General features: G+C 38.9%; 1 protein-coding gene across 24 annotated transcripts in view; it reads left to right on the forward strand.

Annotated features, from left to right (window-relative positions):
- The window catches only part of MGA (MAX dimerization protein MGA), a 157,393-nt gene extending 139,148 nt beyond the window's left edge, over positions 1-18,245 (forward strand). For all 24 annotated transcript variants that reach the window (XM_063652597.1, XM_063652600.1, XM_063652601.1 and 21 more), the window contains 7 exons: positions 2,946-3,076; positions 6,289-6,340; positions 8,782-8,988; positions 10,202-10,313; positions 10,591-10,824; positions 13,328-13,504; positions 14,408-18,245. In XM_063652597.1, the coding sequence (XP_063508667.1) occupies positions 2,946-3,076; positions 6,289-6,340; positions 8,782-8,988; positions 10,202-10,313; positions 10,591-10,824; positions 13,328-13,504; positions 14,408-15,684 (2,190 nt within the window). In that variant the 3' untranslated portion in view covers positions 15,685-18,245. The remainder of the gene's footprint in view (positions 1-2,945; positions 3,077-6,288; positions 6,341-8,781; positions 8,989-10,201; positions 10,314-10,590; positions 10,825-13,327; positions 13,505-14,407) is intronic.
- The last annotated feature ends 3,503 nt before the right edge of the window (positions 18,246-21,748 follow it).

The following is a 21,748-nucleotide window of genomic DNA, read 5'->3' on the forward strand; positions in this document are numbered from 1 at the left end:
TCTGCACTGATTGTCATACAACTGCTTGTTTTACAATCGCACTTCCTTGAGATTCATTCTGCCTTTGTGTTATCTGGTCCTTTTCTGTTAATGCTTAACTGCTTTATGCACATAAAATAAACAAAAAGATTACTGTTTTAAAAATCTAAAATGTTGAAATATTTTATTTTAGAGACGGAGTCTTACTCTGTCACCCAGGCTGGAGTGCAGTGGCGCGAACTCGACTCACTGCAACCTCCACCTCCGGGGCTCAAGCAATTCTCCTGCTTCAGCCTCCTGAGTAGCTGAGATTGCAGGAGCCCGCCACTGCCCCAGATAATTTTTGTATTTACATAGAGATGGGGTTTCACCATCTTGGCCAGGCTGGTCTTAATGTTCTTATATTGGTTATTTCGGTACCTCCATTGTCTCATTTATAAAGGAGGATCTTGCTCTAAAATTGGATGATTCTATATTCATTTGACTTACACTTTCTCTCCATAGCCTAATGTTTTTCAAGAATGGATGTAAATTCATTGACTTTAGGAGTTATATTGCTGATTTTTTTGTGTTTTTTGCGGTCTCACACTGTAAGTCAGCCCAAGTAAACATGAGACCAAAAAACAGTTCAACTTTAAAACCAGTGAAAACTATTACTATTAGTGGAACTTACATAATAGAACCTTTAAAGGTTTTTTTTTTTTTTTTGACAGAGTCTCGCTTTGTCGCCCAGGCTGGAGTGCAGTGGTGCCATCTCGGCTCACTGCATCCTCTGCCTCCTCGGTTCAAGCGATTCTTCTTACTCAGCCTCCTGAGTAGCTTGGGATTACAGGTGGGCACCATCATGCCCAGCTAATTTTTGTATTCTTTTAGTAAAGACGAGGTTTCACCATATTGGCCAGGCTGGTCTCAAACTCCTGACCTCAGGTGATCCACCCACGTTGGCCTCCCAAAGTGCTGGGATTACAGGCATTGCATGAGCCACTGTGCCCAGCCTGAAGTATCTTAATCATACAAGGAGGCATTGCTTGAATGTACTAATAGGGAATTTGACAAGCAAACAAGTTATACTTTTTTTTTTTAAAGGTCATATTAAGTGATCTCTAAAATCTAAAGTCTACATTGTTTTTATTTGCACATCTCACACCTATGTTACCTTTATGATTAGCATTGGAATACTGTGAGGGAAGTTGTGAATAGCTTCTTTAATTTAAATCTTCCTTGTGGAAGTTATTGGATATTATTTAGAAATACTGCAGTTATGCTGGGCGCTGTAGCTCTCGCCTGTAATCCCAGCACTTTGGGAGGCTGAGGCAGGCGGATCACCTGAGGTCAGGAGTTTGAGACCAGCCTGGCCAACGTGGTGAAACCCTGTCTCTACTAACAGTACACAAATTAGCCAGGTGTGGTGGCACAGTCCTAGAGTCCCAACTGCTCGGGAGGCTGAAGCAGGAGAATTGTTTGAGCCCGGGAGGCGGGCTCATTTACTATGTTTCTGGCATAGTAAACACTTTTTTTTTTTTTTTGAGGGGGCACAGAAATGTTGCAAGTAAACACTATTTGTAAAGGTGGACTTAAAAAGATCTGCTTATCTGATATATCCATATAACTCTAGTGTTACATAAAATATTTAGCAAGTTTCTGTGACAGGTGCTCAGTAAACACTTTGACTCCTTTTTTGGTATAATAAGGAAGTACAGCAATCCTGGGCTTTTTTGAAATCTGAAATTCCTTACAAGCTCTCATTCTGTGGGGTTGAGAGAGTTGCAGGACTGGGCTGTATTCTATTTCCATACCTGCCTGTGTATGCTAATGTGTGTTGATTTGTGGGCATCTGATAGGATGTTGGTCATGAAGCCCCCTTAAAGTGGCACTTGAATTTTTCTCCTTTCTATATTTCTTTCACCAAATTTTATTTTACTGTTATTTAATCTTCAGATTTATGAAGCCTTAATATATCTGTGCCTGAACCTTGTCCACTAGAAATAACACTGAAGCATCAGTGCAGTCCTTTGAGGACGCTGTTAAGTTTAATTATGTCTGTTTACTTATTTTTTATTTAATTTTTTTTGAGACACTCTTACTCTTGTCTCCCAGGCTGGTGTGCAGTGGTGCAGTCTTGGGTCACTGCAGCCTCGAACTCCTGGCCTCAAGCAATCCTGCCACCTCAGGCTTCCAAGTAGCTGTAATTATAGGCGAGCGCCACCATGTCTGGCTAATTTTTGTATTTTTTGTAGAGACAGGGTTTTGCCATGTTGCCCAGGCTGGTCTTGCACTCCTGAACTCAAAACGATCCACCTGCCTGGGCCTCCCAAAGTGCTGGATTATAGGTGTGAGCCACCATGGCTGGCCATGGTATCTATTATATTATATATTATTATATATAATATATATTATATATTATTATATAATATATATTATATATTATATATAATATATATTATATATTATTATATATATTATATTATATTATATATTATATATTATATATTATATATATTATATATATATATTATATATATATATATATAATTATATATATATTATATATTATATATTATATATTATATATATTATATAATATATATATAATATATATATTATATATTATTATATATAATATATATTATATATTATTATATATAATATATATTATATATTATTATATATAATATATATTATATATTATTATATATTATTATATATTATTATATATAATATATATAATATATAATATATATTATATATAATATATATGACTTACAGTTCTTGGTTGTTAATTCTAATGATATGTTATCTTTCTGTCTTAATTCCTTATTATGACTAACAATCTTAGGATTATCAGTACTCATGATATAACATGAATGTTTGGCATTAGTTGGTTTTATAAGGGGAGCAAGCATTTGAAAAGTTTAGGTGTGCTTGCCACTCAATACATTATTTACTTTTATAATGATGTATTTCAGAATAACTGTGTAGAATACATTGAGGATGATGAGGAGCACGTGGACATTGAGACTGTAGAAGAGTTCTCAGAGGAAATCAGTGTTGCTCACCTGAAGACCACAGTGGCCCACACACAGTCATTCAAACAGCCGTAAGTCTTATTTCTCTTTGGATTGTTGTTTTTGTAGCTTTGTAACCAGAAACAAAATGAAATGTTCTGTTCAGGAGCTCTGGGTAACTGACCTGGTTCCTTCTTCCTCTAGCTTTTTTTCTGATTAGTGTAGATGAGGAGAGGAACTAGAATTTGGGTAATTAATTTTCTTTGGTCGTTGGTAGGAGGCAGTGTGTAAATGTGAATAATATGCTTTTGGAGCCCGATAGACTGGTATTATAAAATACTAGTTTTGCTAGTTTGTAGGTATTTAACCTTGGGCAAATCTTTAATCTCTCTGAACCTCAGATTCTTTACCTATGAAATGAGGAAAATGCCCCCATTTGAAGTGTTAAATGAAGGTAGTATGTGCAACTAGCATAGTAACTGATATAAGTGGACTATTCAACAAAGGTTAGTTTCTTTTATCATAAGAATAGGCATTACATTCTAAATCTGGTTACTTTACTAGTTGAACAGGTGAGATACAGGTAGGAAAATTTTTCTTCCTGTTTCACTGGTGAGATGAAAATATGGAAGGAATGATGACTTGCTCAGGAAAATTTATTTCCTTTTCTGTTTTAGTAAGCCTTATATTGATTATGGATTGGGCTGTGAGAAAGAGTAGGGAAGGAAGATATTTTGTGCCAGGCATTGTACTTTTCCTGTCATCTCATTAACTACGATGATATGAAAGTGGCTATGAGTTGAGAAAGAATAGTTCTTCGTTCCTACTGATGCTGAGAAAGTTGAAGGAGTAGAAAATAGGACTAACAGTTTTCTTCAGTCTGGAGCTGTTTGCAGGCTATTTCAGTTACCTACTGGCTAAACTTGAAAGAATTTAAATCCCTTAAAAACTTAATTAGACTTAATGAGTTTAGTCTGGGATAATGAGTTCTGTATACTAAAACTGAGTTTGTAAACAATGGCAACAGACAAAAACTCTAAAAAATATTTGCAATAGTAACAGGAAAAATGCTGTGTGAGAACATTCTCTGACAAGCTGTATAAGACTTTTCTTACAAAATTGTGTTGAAAGACGAAGAGGAATTCAACAAATGGAGAGAGATAACATGTTAATGGATTGCAGTAGTAAAGGGCCAAGAATAACCAACACACAGCACAAAAACTGTAAGGGAACAGATTAAAATAAAAAATTAAAGATTTAGGCTGGGCGTGGTGGCTCACGCCTGTAATCCCAGCACTTTGGGAGGCCGAGGTGGGCGGATCACCTAAATTCCGGAGTTCAAGACCAGGCTGGCCAACGTGGCGAAACCCTGTCTCTACTAAAAATATGCAAATTAGCTGGGCTTGTTGGCACACGCCCGTAGTCCCAGCTACTCGGGAGGCTAAGGCAGGAGGATTGCTTGAACCTGGGAGGTGGAGGTTGCAGTGAGCTGAGACTGTGCCACTGTACTCCAGCCTGAGACACAGTGAGACTCCATCTCAAAAAAAAATTAAAGATTTAATTAGATTTGTTTAAATTATTGTTTAAATTTAATTAAAAATAAAGGTTAAAAGAATTGAAAAATTCTGTCACAACACCATGAAAACAGTGAAAAGGCAAACTCAGATGTGAAGAAAGTGTTTGCCATACATATTAACAAAGGATTAGTGTCAAGGGTATAAAAAAATAGTTACAAGTCAGTAAGAGAAAGATGACCCAGTAGAAAAGTAATGGATATTAGAGACAGTTGACAGAAGAAGAAGAAACCTAAAAGCCCAGCAAACACATGTACATTTGTTCAGCCTCACAAGTAATTAAGGAAATGCAGATAAAACCACAGTGACTTTACCAATTCACGCCCATAAGACTTCAAAAGTGGATATTTCTGGTGGTACAGTTATCTAGGTGTGGAGCAATGGGAACTCGCATACTGCAAGTGGGAGTGTACATTGTTATTACCAGTTTAACAGTTACTGAAGTTGAAGATGTGCATATCTTTCTTCTGCTCCTATGCCCTAGAAAAATTTACACAAGGGGTTGTGTATGGGACTGTCCATTGCAGCACTGTTTGCTATTATGAAGATTTAGAAACAAGCTAAATAACTACTAACATTCTGAAATAAAAAATTCGGGGAAATTCACATTGTGGAATACTATATAACTATATAACAGTTAAAACAATTGGAATTAGAACTCTGCGTATCAACATATCTCAGGTGTAATTTATTTGTACTTTTATTTTCGATATTTTTTGTAGAGACGGAGTCTTGCTGTGTTGGCCAGGCTAGTTTTGAACTCCTGGCCTCAACCAGTCCTCATGCCTTGGCCTCCTAAAGTTCTGGGATTACAGGCATGAGCTACTGTGCCTGGCCTTCAGGTGGAATATTGAATGAAACAAATGAGTTGCAGAAAGATATAGTATAGTATATAATATTTAAAGTGGTACTTTTTTTTTTGTTTAGATATATGTATATTTCTAGTAAAACTTACAAAAGTGTGCATGGTAAACTCTGTCTTAGAATGGTTACTTTTGAGAAGGAAGGAAGGGAATGTGATTGAGTAGACTGCACATAGAACCTTCTGTATTTTTGAGATGTATTATTTCTCAAGCTAGATGGTTCATATGTGGGTGTTCATTATACGCTTGGTCCTCCTTCACAGATGGGAAGACCAAGTTTATAATGGAAAAGCATGTATCCACAAATATAGAAAGCATGTATTTGTGGATTCACCCAACTGTAGATTGGAAATACTTGGAAGAAGAAAAATTGCATCTGTATTGAACATGTATAGACTTTATTTTCATGTCATTATTCCCTAAACAATACAGTATAACAACTATTTACTTAGTTTTTACATTGTACTAGGTGTTATAAGTAATGTAGGGATGATTTAAAGTATACAGGAGGAGGTGCCTATGTTATATGCAAATACTATGCCATTTTATATCAGGGACTTGAGTATTCAAGGATACTGTTGGAAGTTTTGGAATGAGTCTTCCCTGGATACTGAAGGACGATTTTAAATTTGTTTATATGGTTTTGTGTATTAAATATTTCATGATTGTACAAAGTAATTTGAAGTTTTAGTGACTATTTGTACACTTTTAGAGAAAATATATAATGTCAAGTAAATAATGTGGCCATATATCACACCTTGGGAAAAAGAAACTGGTTGTAATTTGGAATGGTTTGGTTATAGCTGTGAAATAGGTCTTAGATTATTAAATTTCAGTAAGACACTGAAAAATCCTGTCTTTATCCAGGTCCTGTACTCACATCTCTGCAGATGAAAAAGCAGCTGAAAGGAGTCGAAAGGTATTTAGGATATATTTAGTGATAATTACTCATTGAATAAAATTGTTAACATTTATCTTAGGGTTGAAACAACATTAGCTATATTAGCCACGATTTTTTCTCAGGGCTATTTTTGCCAGTGAGTTAATATAATCAGTTTTTTCTCCTTAATGAAATTATACTGCTAATGTCCTTTTTTTCCCTTTTAATTCTTCTCCTCAGAGGATAGACTAATGTAGAGGAGTTAAAAATGGATATGAAATTTATGAGAATATATGTGCTTATTTGAAAACTATTCTTGTAATGGTCTGATGTAAAACAAGCTGCCATTCTTTTCTTGCTTGGGCTCATGATTTTAAGTGATTTAAAAAACTGTGCTCTGCAAAATGGCTAGCAGTTCAGGATCCATAAACCTTTAATTTTCTTAATCTTTTTGGTTTATATCATAGTAACATAATTAAGCAGGGTTTTTTGTTTATCCTAACCAACAGTAGGCATGGAGGAGAGTTTGGTTTGTTTAAATTGTTTTCCACTTGTTTTTCTATCTTAATTTAAAAGATTAAAAAAAGACAATGATGGGGGTTGGGTTGAAGTAGAGGGTGGCATTTGGTTCCTTTAAAAAATCATAGTGCAGTTTGTTTGGTTTTGATCTGATTTGGGACTCATATGATACAACGTATTTGCATGGTTGTAATTATTGGCATATATCATTATATTTGGCTTTTAAAAATTTATTCTGAAGCATTTTTCAGATATAACAAGAATTTTCATAATAGCTTATTTACATAATCCATTGTTTTGTACCCAAATAATTACATGCAAATTCTTGCTGCACTTTGCTATATTTAATGTTTATATTGCTTTTCTTTCTGTCTTCTTGACTGTTTTATTCTCCCATTCTATGTTAATGCATAGTGGGTTTAACTTTAGAAAGACAGTGGCTTTTACAGTAGAGTTTTTGGGTACGGTCAGAGTTATGATTAAGCAAACAGTGTCAGAAACAGAGACGATTAGAAACATCAGAGGGAAAAATCACAAAACCAAGAAACTGCACAGGACAGGAAATATTATTCACTTTGTATGAGTAGTGTTTATAATGTCATAATAGTTAATGTTGATGCTTTTTTAAAGTTTATAACCTATGATTAAAATATAGAAGACTTAATTTCAGTCTTGAAAATGTGAGAATACAAATGACAAATTGGGAGGTGAGAGAGGGAAGAAGAAATAAAGGGAAGGATACAGGTGCTGATACCCTCATTTTACAAAGTAGAAAGGCAAGATAGATTGTTTATTGTTGATGAAATAAGAAATTAAGGTAGAATTCAAGTTGCTAAGGGATCAGTAGAGCAATTAAAAGTAGTGATGTAACTATATTGGGATGATAAGATGGTAAGACATAAGAGTGATGTGAGCTGAATCCTCTTCTGCATAGCAAGAAGTCAATAGATAGCATTGAAAATGGAAAAAAATAAGCTTATGTTACTATTTTTGGTTTAGGATATAGATTTAAGAACTAGAAGAAGCTGCTAAAAGAATTAAAAAGTGATTGTTTCTGAGGATCCAGGTACAAGTTCAGGGCACAGTTGCTTTTCATTATAAGCTTCTTAATATGTGTGTGTGTGTGTATTTTTTTTTTTTTGTAAAGATGAAGTCTTACTGTGTTGCTTGTGTTAGTCTCAAACTCCTGGCCTCAAGTGATCCCCTACCTCGGCGTCCAAAAGTGCTGGAAATTATAGGTGTGAGCCACTGTGCCTGGCCAGCCTCTTCATATATTTTAAGTCCTATATGCAAAGATTGTAATAGAATAAATAAGATAGAGAAAGGAGGCTTTAAGCTTTTCTGAGGATCAAGAAGGACTTTCCTGAAAAAGTGCAGAGTTTGAGTTTTGAGTGTTAAGTTTTAAATGTTATGGGGGTTTAGGTAAGAGGTGGGATAAGTAATCTAGGTACAGGCAAAAAGCCTGTGTAATGTCAGGGAGGTGTGGGATTGTGTAGTGTATTTGGGAATTTCTAGCAGATAGGAATGGTTGGAGAGAAAGGTGATTTAGAAGAGTGGCAGTTGATTCTTTACCAGATTGAGGAGGATCTTACAGTATTTTTTGAAAAACAGTTAATGTAATTTGTATCATGAAAACAAGTTTTAGTAATATAATACTTAAGCTCTTTCAGATCTCCTACGCCTGTAACATATACAATTTCTTCCTCATTTGAAAATCACTGAAATTTGAACTGAGAGCTGGTAAGATCACTTTAGCATGTATTAGAAATTACACTGTTGGCGTTGTAAGAGTTAGATTTGAGGGAAGGATAGACTGGTAGTAAGATGACCAATTGAGAGGCTGTTACAACAGTCCAGACAAAAAGGTAATGGGTGCCTGAAATAGAGCAGTGTCATTTGGAACAGAGTAGGAGGGCCATCTACACGTTCAAGGTGTTTAGGAGGCAATCTTGTTTGGACAGGCTCCACCAATTCCTCTAAAACTGAAGCCTGATTACTGGAGTGACAAACTACAGAAAGAAGCAGAAGCGTTTGCTTATTATCGCCGGACACACACTGCCAATGAGCGGCGGCGGCGTGGTGAAATGAGGGATCTCTTTGAGAAATTAAAGATCACATTGGGATTACTTCATTCTTCCAAGGTTTCCAAAAGTCTCATTCTTACTCGAGTAAGTGTTCTGTGTAAATGACAGTAAGAGCTTGACTAAGAGATTCTTACCGATGATATGAGAAAGATAATCCACTGACATATAAGGGAGATTGAAATAGAGCTACTTAAATGTAACAGTTGAATATGGACTAGTGAATGCCCAATAAATCCCTTAGGGGGAAAATCATTGTGCTAAGTCACAGTAGGTTTTCATTGACAGTCAAGTTCTTTTTTTTTTTTTTTTTTTTTTGAGACGGAGTTTTGCTCTTGTTGCCCAGACTGGAGTACAATGGCACGATCTTGGCTCACCGCAACCTTTGCCTCATGGGTTCAAGCGATTCTCCTGCCTCAGCCTCCTGAGTAGTTGGGATTTCAGGCTTGCGCCACCATACCTGGCTAATTTTGTATTTTTAGTAGATTAGTAGTAATTTTGTATTTTGTATATTTAGTAGAGATGAGGTTTCTCTGTGTCGGTCAGGCTGGTCTTGAACTCCCGACCTGCAGTGATCCGCCCACCTCAGCCTCCCAAAGTGCTGGGATTACTGGCATGAGCCACTGCACCCAGGCGAAAGTCAGGTTCTTAATTGGCACAGCTATCCCTTCAGATAGAGTCAGAAACTCTGGTTAGCCATGTTGACCACATTCTCGTTACATTGGTGTTCTTGATAGCGCTTAGTGCAGGTTATCACAGTGTAAAGCACAGCATAAGTGATATTTTAATATGCTTAACAGTTGACAGTCATTTTAAAAGAAAACCTGAAATATTCAAGGGAGCAGAAGTTTTAACTTTGCATGTAGAATATCTAAAGTAATTTCGTTTAAATAGTTTTTAAGTAGAAGCTGGAGGAGTACAGGATAAGCATTCATATCCCTCTAGAGCGGTTATTTCAACCAGATTTTGGTTAGACTAGGAGATGATCTTAAAGTTGATTATTAAAATCTAAGCAGAGCACAGGTGTTTTGCATCTCCTCGCAGTGGTGGAATACCTACTACCATTCAGTGATGCTCTTTGGAAATAATCATGGTCACATTCCTTAAAAGTGTAAGCCAGAGATCCTCTTGCAGTTTAACAAAAAATAATTTCTGAAACATCAACAATTGTTAATGGAATTTAAAAATTCTCTTAAGATGTCAGATTAAGTTTTTTTTCATTAGAGAAATTATATAGGCCTTACCTGTGTTTAAAGAAAGAGTGGATCAATTTTCAATAATACCACTATTTCTATTCTAGGCCTTCAGTGAAATTCAGGGACTAACAGATCAGGCAGACAAATTGATAGGACAGAAAAATCTCCTGACTCGAAAACGGAATATTCTGATACGGAAAGTATCATCTCTTTCAGGTGAGATAAGTAAATAATCTCTGGTAAAGAGCATAATTACAGCTTTATCAAGAAGAAATCCTCAGTAGATCTTTCAGATACTTAATTGAAAGCTTGGCTGCCACAGTTTACAGCACAGTTATCCTTTGACTGGGTGGGTTGTTTCTTGTGAATTGTAATCACCTTACTTTCCATAGTTTTTGGGAATATAGTTAAAGCAATTAGATTTCCGTTGACTCTGTTTCTTATTATGTGGGGTAGTGCTGAAAGTGCTACTGTATTCTCTGTTAACTTACAGGTAAGACAGAAGAAGTGGTCCTGAAGAAGCTAGAGTATATTTATGCAAAACAGCAAGCACTAGAGGCACAAAAAAGAAAAAAGAAGATGGGATCAGATGAGTTTGACATGTCTCCCAGAATTAGCAAACAGCAGGAAGGATCTTCTACATCATCTGTAGATCTTGGGCAGATGTTTATAAATAACAGGAGGGGGAAACCTTTGATTCTTTCCAGAAAAAAAGACCAGGCCACAGGTAGGAGGGACATTCTTTGCTTTCCTTAATGTAGATGTACATCAGTAGTTGACTTTACTAGACTAGACCACCTTCTCTTGTCCACATTTTTAGTTTTGTGTGTTTTTTTTTTTTTTTTTTTTTGGAGACAGCTCTGTCGCCCAGGCTGCAGTTGCAGTGATGTGATCTCAGCTCACTGCAACCTCCACCTCCCAGGTTCAAGCGATTATCCGCTTCAGCCTCCTGAGTAGCTGGGACTACAGCGAGCACCACCATGCCCAACTTATTTTTAAATTTTTAATAGAGATGGGATTTTGCCCCGTTGGCCAGGCTAGTCTCGACTCTTGACCTCAAGTGATCCACCCGCCTCGGCCTCCCAAAGTGCTGGGATTACAGGTGTGAGCAACCACACCCAGCCCACAGTTTTAGTTTTAATTAAACGAATTAAAGATGGGTTGTATAAAAAGTAGAATATTAACTACATTAGATTTTGGTTTCTGGTTGTAATACACACTCATGCAAATCCTGAGAAGTTACCAGTCCTGGTAACATATTAGTCTATAGTCATGTATTTTTAATGAATAGTTTTTTAAACTTATCTTTTCAGACTTTATACTTGACTTTGTGATTTCCCTGCAGTTCTACTGATGGGTTTAAGAAGTTGGGTCTAGCTGAGACCAATAAATGGGAAATTTTTTGTAAAATTTAATTTTGTCAAATCAGGCTCTATTTTTCTTTCTTCCTTTTTTTTTTTGAGACAGAGTCTTGCTCTGTTGCCCAGGCTGGAGTGCAGTGGTGCAGTCTCGGCTCACTGCAAGCTCCACCTCCTGGGTTCATGCCATTCTCCTGCCTCAGCCTCCCCAGTAGCTAGGACTATAGGCGCTTGCCACTACACCCCACTAATTTTTTTTGTATTTTTAGTAGAGACGGGGTTTCACCGTGTTAGCCAGGATGGTCTCGATCTCCTGACGTCGTGATCCGCCCACCTTGGCCGCCCAAAGTGCTGGGATTACAGGCGTGAGCCACTGCGCCTGGCCATCAGGCTCTATTTTTCATCAGATCACTTACTTATTAATACATTGCTATTAAGAAACAGTAGGCCGGACGTGGTGGCTCACACCTGTAATCCCAGAACTTTGGGAGGCTGAGGCGGGCAGATCACCTGAGGTCGGGAGTTTGAGACTAGCCTGACCAGCATGGAGAAACCCTGTCTCTACTAAAAATACAAAATTAGCCAGGTGTGGTGGCACATGCCTGTAATCTCAGCTATTTAGGAGGCTGAGGCAGGAGAATCGCTTTAACCCGGAAAGTGGAGATTGTGGTGAGCTGAGATCGCACCATTGCATTCCAGCCTGGGCAACAAGCACGAAACTCTGTCTGAAACAAAACAAAACAAAACAAAAACCCCAAAGTAAATTGGTCTTAACTTCTTATTACCATCTTGATTTTGGAAGTAAAGCTATATTGATTTTATATGTTACTTATATTCTTAGAGAATGGTATATCTGGCTGGGTGTGGTGGCTCATGCCTGTAATCCCACCACTTAGGGAGGCAGAGGCAGGAGGATTGCTTGCACTCAGGAGTTTGAGACCAGCCTTGGGCAACATGGTGAAACCTGTCTCTACTAAAAATACCAAAATTAGCCGGATGTGGTGGTGCACACCTGTAGTCCCAGCTACTTGGGAGGCTGAGGCAGGAGAATCACTTGAACCCGGGTGGCGGAGGCTGCAGTGAGCTGAGATCACACCACTGTCGCACTCTAGCCTGTGCGACAGAGTGAGACTCCATCTCAAAAAAAATTAAAAAAAAAAAAGAAGAATGGTATATTTTTTTTACTCTTTAAATGTTTGGATAGCCCAGTGTATGAGCCAAAAAAATCTGGTGTGGGTATTTTTTTTTTTTTTTTTTTGAGACGGAGTCTTTTTCTGTTGCCCAGGCTAGAGTGCGGTGGCACAATCTCGGCTCACTGCCAGCTCCGCCTCCCAGGTTCACACCATTCTTCTCCCTCAGCCTCCCATGTAGCTGGGACTACAGGCGCCCGCCACCACGCCTGGCTAATTTTTTGTATTTTTGGTAGAGATGGGGTTTCACCGTGTTAGCCAGGATGGTCTTGATCTCCTGACCTCGTGATCCACCCGCCTCGGCCTCCCAAAGTGCTGGGATTACAGGTGTCAGCCACCGCGCCTGGCTGTTTTGTTTTGAGGAGGGCCTCACTCTGTAGCTCAGGCTGGAGTGCAGTGTCTCGCTTGCAGCCTTGACCTCCTGGGCTTAAGCAATTCTCCCACCTCAGCCTTCCTAGTAGCTGGGACCACAGGTGCACACCACCATACCCACCTAATTTAAAAAAATTTTTCTTGTAGAGATGGAGATGGGGTCTCACCATGTTGCCCAGGCTGGTCTTGAACTCCTGGGCTCAAGTGATCTGCCTGCCTCAGCCTCCCAAAGTGCTGGGATTACAGGCATGAGCCACCACACCCAGCTGAATGCCTTTTATCTATAATTAATTTCTGATCTTTCTTGCAGAAAATACGTCACCCTCGAACACTCCACACACCTCTGCCAACCTTGTGATGACTCCGCAAGGGCAATTGCTCACCCTAAAAGGTCCCCTATTCTCAGGACCAGTGGTAACTGTTTCTCCTGATCTCTTAGAATCTGATCTTAAGCCTCAAGTTGCCGGTAGTGCTGTGGCTCTACCAGGTATGTCGTAAGTGTTGTCCTCTATGGGAAGTGATAAAGTTATCCCTAGCATCTCACAGTGACCAAGGAAGGCTTTGGATGTGTTCTGTAATGATAAAGAGCTATTCTGTTGGCATTTGCCTTGGTAAGAGGTGGCCCTATTTTTAGAACACATTTGGCTTGAGCTGTGATACTGTTTGGCGTGTTTTACACCTGGTATTGGGAACCATTTTGTGAACACTAGTAATTTCTAAGAGGAAGAATAAAAAAGATGTCAGAGGGAAAGGAAGATGTTAAATGATCATGGTCTTAGGTCTTGGTGTTGATAAATATTTGTCAGTTTTTTGTGGTGCTCAGAGATGATAACAGTCCTGCATTATGAGCCCTATTCACTTTGAGCACTACTCTGTTTTGGGGCAAAGGGTAAAGTTGAAAGAGAAGCCTCACTTGGGTGATTAGGTTCCAGGCAACTAAATTTCTATTAAGGTGAAAGAGTCTCTTTGGTAATATTAGGATCCTAGTTACTTTATTGCCATTGCCAGCCAAAATTCCTTGTCTCTACCTGTTGCCAAACTCACTCTGGAGGACTCATCTGTCCTGGTTCCCATGCTGCCTTTAGGGCTTCATTTTCTGCGCTAAGTAGCAGTTAATTAGGTGAACAGAATCAAGATGCATTTCTGCCTTAGGAGAAGAACTAACTTGGGGAGCATTTCTATAAAATAATTAAATGGAACTTTAAAAAATGGTGGAAAGAGCCTTTGGTTGGATTTTAGTTGAGTTTTTCTCATCTTTTTGATAAAAGTAGAGTGCTGAATTTAGACTACAAATCCCTAAGATGGTCATATGATATGACAGAGAGAGAGAGAGAGGTGTTAACACTGTAGATCTAAATGAATTTTTCTTTTTTTAATTTTTGTTTTTCAGAAAACGACGACTTATTTATGATGCCACGAATTGTTAATGTGACATCATTGGCCACAGAGGGAGGTTTGGTAGATATGGGTAGCAGCAAATATCCTCATGAAGTTCCTGATGGCAAGCCATCTGACCATCTGAAAGACACCGTCAGGAATGAAGATAATTCCTTAGAGGATAAGGGTAGAATCTCTTCCAGAGGAAACAGAGATGGCAGAGTGACGTTGGGTCCAACGCAGGTTTTTCTGGCAAACAAAGATTCTGGTTATCCACAAATAGTTGACGTTTCCAGTATGCAGAAGGCACAAGAGTTCTTACCTAAAAAGATTTCTGGTGATATGAGAGGGATTCAGTATAAATGGAAAGAGAGTGAATCAAGAGGGGAGAGAGTGAAGTCAAAGGAGTCTTCATTTCATAAATTAAAGATGAAAGATCTCAAGGACTCAAGCATAGAGATGGAACTGAGGAAAGTAACATCAGCTATAGAGGAAGCAGCTCTTGATTCCAGTGAACTGCTAACTAACATGGAAGATGAGGATGATACTGATGAGACACTGACTTCACTGCTCAATGAAATTGCTTTTCTTAATCAACAACTAAATGATGACTCTGTTAGCCTGGCTGAACTACCCAGCTCTATGGATACAGAGTTCCCAGGGGATGCTCGGCGGGCTTTTATTAGTAAGGTTCCTCCTGGAAACAGAGCAGCTTTCCAGGTTGAGCACTTGGGAACTGGTTTGAAAGAGTTGCCTGATGTTCAAGGGGAGAGTGACTCTATCAGTCCCCTCCTCTTGCACTTGGAAGATGATGACTTTTCTGAGAATGAAAAACAACTTGCAGAACCAGCCTCTGAGCCAGATGTCCTTAAGATTGTTATTGACTCTGAAATAAAGGATTCCCTACTTTCCAATAAAAAAGCTATTGATGGAGGGAAGAATACTTCTGGCCTCCCTGCAGAGCCCGAAAGTGTGTCCTCACCCCCCACCCTACACATGAAGACTGGCTTGGAGAACAGCAACAGCACAGATACTTTGTGGAGGCCTATGCCAAAGTTGGCCCCTCTAGGTTTAAAAGTAGCTAATCCTTCCAGTGATGCAGATGGTCAGAGTCTCAAGGTGATGCCTTGTTTGGCACCTATAGCTGCCAAAGTTGGGTCAGTTGGACACAAAATGAACTTAACAGGGAATGACCAGGAAGGCCGGGAAAGCAAGGTGATGCCTACGTTGGCACCTGTTGTGGCTAAATTGGGCAACTCGGGGGCCTCACCAAGTTCTGCAGGGAAATGAACTTACTTGTCCTTAAGCAGAAGCCAGGCTGTGAGGGGAAATTGATCTCACCTCCTTTCTCTGCAGGCATCTGTTTGTTTGTGTCTTAGAACTTGGATCCTCGACTTCGATGATGCAGTGGATAATGATGGGAGAAAGGGGGGTAGGGTGCTGACCCTGGTATAAGAAGTACTCTGAAATTCTGATCATGTTAAAATGTGTTACCTCACTTGTGGTGCTGGGTCCCCTCATCCTCTCTAAGAAGATGTGATCCATTACTGAACATGAGGTGCCCCTCTTACCCAAGGAATTTATAACATGACTGGCTCCACAGTGGTTTCTAGTTCTTCCCCCACAAGCGAAAGAGCTGTTTGCAACTTTGGAGTTGCTGTAGACTGAACTGTAGCTTGTAGCTGTTGAAGTGAGTCCGAAATCTAAGGAATGTGATGGACTTGTGCAAAGGGATCCAGAAGAGACACTTTTTAGCTGATGTTTCAAGAATAGGGAGAGAGAGGATGGGTACCATGGAATACCAAAGTGAAGGACTTTGTGTCATTCAGCAAAATTTTCTTTTTTCGTATCCCAAGTAGCTCCCATTCCCTCACCTTTTCAATCAGAATTAACAAATTCAAGCCTTCGGTAAAGTAGGGATGCTTTTAACTTTTATTATTAAGTTAATTATTTTGAGATCTTAAAAAAATAGTAGTTCTCCCTTATTATTTTTGTGGGCATTGAAAAGCTCATTTCACAGTACCAGGGATTTTTACTGGGAGTATATATTTTGGAGGTAGGCATAGAGGGAGCCCTACCCCCTCCACAAATTACGTCACTCAAGAGACAGCTTAAATAAAATGCATTATCTCCCCAGACCAGAGACAGTGGCCAAAATAAAAAATCATGGGGCTGGAAATTTCCCAAATCAAACCAGCCTCCTGGTGCTTGAAGGTTTCATTCACTATTACCTGCACAGGATGTAAAGAAAAGTCACAGTAGGCACTCTTTACCAGGGAAATAAGGCAGTATTTGAATCACAAGATATATTTTTTATCTGCAACCATGGATTCAATGATCTGTAGAGCTTTTTCACTCATTAGCTGTCAGGATATGAAGGACTGACAGTCTGTAAAGATATTTATATTTTTGTATAGTTGTTTTCATAGATTTCTCAAAGGCTGAAGTTTTCAACCTAGAAGATGAGATTTGTATTGAGTATAGAAATGATGTTTCCTATCTAGTTTGTAAATAATCATGGTGCACTTGAGGGGTCTCTTGGAAACTCCTGGGGGGCAAGAATCACTATTCTGAAACTGTATAGACTGGGATTTAGCTGCTGCATTTTGCCTTTCTTAAATAATTATATTTTGGAATGTAACCCCTGTTCTGTCTTCATTGACAGGATTTGCTTGTGTTGTTAAAACACTAACACAAGAGCTTCCAGTGCCTGGGCCGTGCCTAGGTGATGCTATTTCTTCTATATCTCCTGTCTTCTTTATCCCAAATCCCACTCAGCGTGTCTTCAGACCTAGGTTGTAAGACCAACTTTGGATTGGATCTAGCCAGTGAATTATTATTTCCATGGTTGGTTCCCTTTCTGTTAACTCTGGTAATCAACAGATTGAAAACGGTGGAAGAACTTCCTCTGAAAATTGCAGTGGGAGCAAATTCTTGTTGGTTTTGTGCTGCTTGCCTTTCTAGATCTGCTCATCAGCACTTAACCTTCCCTCCTCTAAAGGTTACTAAAGAAGCCTGAAGTAGGTAAAGAGTGCTCCTCAGCTTCTTATTGTCCTTCCACTCTTTACCCAGCAGATTTCATTCAATGCCTTATTCAAGGAATCCAGCACCTGTCTCCCCTGCTGATAATTGTCCTTAGAGATGCTAGTACTTTAATCCAGGTATAGCAGTTTCCCGTTATTTTCTTGCTTGTCGTTCCCCTACATTTCCTCCTGATTTCCCAAGGCTCTTTTTGTGGCTTTTGAGGGTCAGCCAAGGAGCAGGCAAGTGAGTGAACAATCCTCAGGAAAAGAAGGACCATTTTAGCTTAACACTTCCTTTTTTTTTTTTTTTTTTTAAAGAAGAATATAGGTAAACAGGTAATGATTCTTGATTGGAGATACTACTTGACTCTTGATGAGAGTTGTATGAAAATGGAAATGAGGGATGATTCCAGGCGTTTTAGGGGGAAGGCTGCAGATACCATTCTAACCCCCAAGATACTGTGTTCTCAAGACCTCTTAGAACTAGGTGTTGTCAGGGATAATTTGAGGAGGGCTTAGTCTTCAGAACAATGCTGCAGTCTTGACAGAAATCTAAAATCTCCAAAAACTCCTACCCTTTAACCTTACCCTAGGGGGAACTGATCTATGAATATTACATGTGTGATTATGAAAGGTGAAGTTGAGTGAGAGGAGTTGAGGAACGTGGAAGACAGTGAGCTCTCACCCTAACACTATAAGAAGCATGATCTCAGTAGACCAATAATTCGCCTTTTTATACATCTGTAAATAAATGGAATGTTTTTAAGAATATAATTATGTCAGATTTAGCATTTTCTTTTATATATTAAATATATATATATATCTTTCCTTTTCTGCTTTCGAAAAGTGACTATTTTTTTAGAAATCTAAGAACAGAAGTTTGGTGATTGAAAGGTAGAATATATAAACCTGAAATAAATCAGTTAAAATAATTAAAGCAGAACTTGGTGTTGGGAGGTTTGTGCCAACTTGGAGTAGAGAATTCTAATTCCCTAAGACATATTTGAGAGAGGTGCCACTGAAGTGGTTTTATCATAGGAATCCTTTCCTTTTCTCTAAGTTTCTGATATGCCATTTGGGGGAGGTTTTCGATGTTCTAATCCTTGTAGCATGTTTTACATGGAGGCTTCAAAATTGTGTGCAACCTGATGGCAAGTATTTGTTTTAGAAGTCATTCTAAAATCATTCTAGTGTCAGTATGAGCAAGGCAGTTTACCTGTTAACCTTGGGGAGTAAAGGTACACAAACACAGTCTTTTAGTGGTAAAGGACAGTAGGTGTTCTTAAGGGAAGATATGTTAAAGAGTTTGACAGTTAACAAAAACGTTTAAAGGAATCCTTTAGACATTCAACTACTCCTAGTCTATTAAGGTCACTAACAGATCAAGTCCAGTTATATAAGCTTCATACAAATTGTTCACTTTGTGTAATTTTATAGTACATGCAATAGTTTTTTTCCTGGTATTACGGATGAAATACCTGATGCTAGGCTCTTCTATAACAAGTTTGAAAATGTTTTGAACACACAAGAAAGGCAGACAATCCATATGTTATTTTGGGTTTAGTGGTTCAGATAATTTTTTTTTCTAACTATACTGGTTGAGATATTTGAAATGGAATAGGGTGATGCACTTTAAAAATTGGTCTAGAAAAATAGTGACAGCCCTTGTCCCTCACTCCAGAATTAAACAACAACAAACCATACGCAGCACATTTTCCAGGTACTTTTATAGAGAATGACTGATAATCAAGAATCAGAATACATTTCTTGCACAAAACTGTTGGTTTTGAAGAAGGTGCTGTAAAGGCATCAGTACTTCATGTCATTGTATTATCACTAATGAAATTTTTATTTTTATTTTTTTTGAGGCGGAGTTTCGCTTTGTCGCCCAGGCTGGAGTGCAGTGGCGCCATCTTGGCTCACTGCAAGCTCTGCCTCCCGGGTTTACGCCATTGTCCTGCCTCAGCCTCCGGAGTAGCTGGGACTACAGGCGCCCGCCACCATGCCCGGCTAATTTTTTTGTATTTTTTGTAGAGACAGGGTTTCACCGTGTTATCCAGGACGGTCTCAATCTGCTGACCTTGTGATCCGCCCGCCTCGGCCTCCCAAAGTGCTGGGATTACAGGCGTGAGCCACTGCGCCCGGCCTACTAATGAAATTTTACATGGACACAAATATCTAGGTGCAGGGAAAATTAAAGCTGAGATATTCAGACTCACTGCCAGTTGGAGGAAAAAAATCAGTTATAATACATTTTTTTGAATAGAGGGAAATAATTTGATAAGTACAACTTTTTGTTTGAGGCATAGCTAATGTTAAGACATGACTGAGCTGCTTTACACATAAGTGTTGAATAGTGATGGTGGTGCATTAAGAGGATGGGAAGACTATGGGATGAGTTGGAAATTTTGAGACAAATCTAAACTACTAATTTCTATTGTTGTAAACTCTGCTGGTAGAAAAGATTAAGTAGGAAAGCAGTCTTGGAAGCATGGTTTTGAGATCCATTGTGTTTCCAGCTGCAATCATTGATCTCAGCTGTTGCACAGTGCCTTGCATGTAAAGGTGCTCAATAAATATTTGAATTGATGAGCAAATGCTTAGACTGTTTCCCAGGATCTTATAATTATACCTTATTTGCATGTTATGCCTAGGGTGAATTTTAAAATTTGATCTAATGAGTATAGTGCTAAACAGACAACTATATAACGTCTATTCCCCAGACATCTAGAATTTCAGAAGCTGGCAAACACTATGTATAGCTGTTTAGGACATATAAAAGAATAAAGTGTTAAATAGTGTATGGATGATGAAATACTTATGAAGAGTTAACTGCATTTTGGAGGATTGGGATAGCAAGTAGAGTCATGCGTCACTTAATGATGGGGATATGTTCTGAGAAATGCACGTTGGGTGGTTTTGTTCTGCAAACATCATAGAGTGTACTGTACTTACACAAACCTAGATGGTGTTGCTTAACCACACACCTAGGCTGTGTTGCTCCTAGGCTACAAATCTGTACAGCATGTTAACTGCACTGAATATCATAGGCAGTTGTAACACATGGTGTTTGTGTGTCTACACATAGGAAAGATACGGTAAAAATATGGTATTATAATTTAATGGGATCATGCGGTCATTGAAATGTATACAGTGCATGACTGTAAATCTGAGTGGAGAAAAGTGAATAATGCTTCTGTTCACATTAGACCTGGGAGTGTTATTTTCTGAGGAATTAAGAATGGGAATAGCCTATAGCTTATTCCTATATTGGTATCTCAAAGGCAGTGTAGTACCTAGACAATAAAAGTTGGACTGAATTGTGAAGAATTAAAAATGTGTGGGCCGGGCGTGGTGGCTCATGCCTGTAGTCCTGGCGCTTTGGGAGGCCAAGGCGGGCGGATCACGAGGTCAGGAGATCGAGACCTCCTGGCCAACATGGTGAAACCCCATCTTTACTAAAAATACAAAAATTAACTGGGCGTGGTGGCGCATGCCTGTAATCCCAGCTACTCGGGAGGCTGAGGCAAGCGAATGGCTTGAAACCGGGAGTCGGAGGTTGCAGCGAGCTGAGATCGCCACTGCAGTCCAGCCTGGGGACAGAGCAAGACTCTGTTTAAAAAAAAAAAAAAAAAAAAAAAAAACGTGGCTTTGGCCTAAGACTTCCAGTACCCAGATTCCAGACTTAAGAAATCCTCATTACAATGCTTTCAGTTGTTTTTCATGAAAGAAATGACCAGTGATACTTTGTAAACCATTTATCTGGCCATGAGTGATTAGGTGAGAAAACCGTTAGCGGACACCAGAATAATCTGGAGAGGATTAGGGACGGCTCTTGTGGGCACATTTTTACTCTAGTTTCATGGGTGGAGATGGCATCTGCCGTGGTCTGCAGCATACAAGTAAAGACACCAGGTGGCACCATTTATTAGCTTTCACTCCCATGGAGAGGTCACATCATGTAACAAGAGGTTGAGGGAACCAACTACCTCTTGCATATTGTAGCTAATGGTTCTTGCCTTCTTCCTCCAGACTTGGGAAATAAATTTGAAAATCATATTTTATGTTTCATAATATTTGCAGTGCATGCTTGAAGGGAAGAAGGCCATGTGCTGTTGCCAGTTGGTCTTCCAGGAGGTGACATCCATTATCTCCATGTCAACTTGTGAGCTTTACAAATCTAATTTTTAGTATGTGGCTACAGTATACACAAGCACATGTGTGCTTTGCCACTTGGCTGTAAAGGCTCACCGTTGTACACAAGCAGTGAGTTTAGGGGTTCTTCCCTCTTGTTATCACATGTCATCACAGGGCTTCAGAAGATCTGGATA

Source organism: Pongo pygmaeus, chromosome 16 (assembly GCF_028885625.2).
Source record: "Pongo pygmaeus isolate AG05252 chromosome 16, NHGRI_mPonPyg2-v2.0_pri, whole genome shotgun sequence".
NCBI classification, from domain to species: domain Eukaryota; kingdom Metazoa; phylum Chordata; class Mammalia; order Primates; family Hominidae; genus Pongo; species Pongo pygmaeus.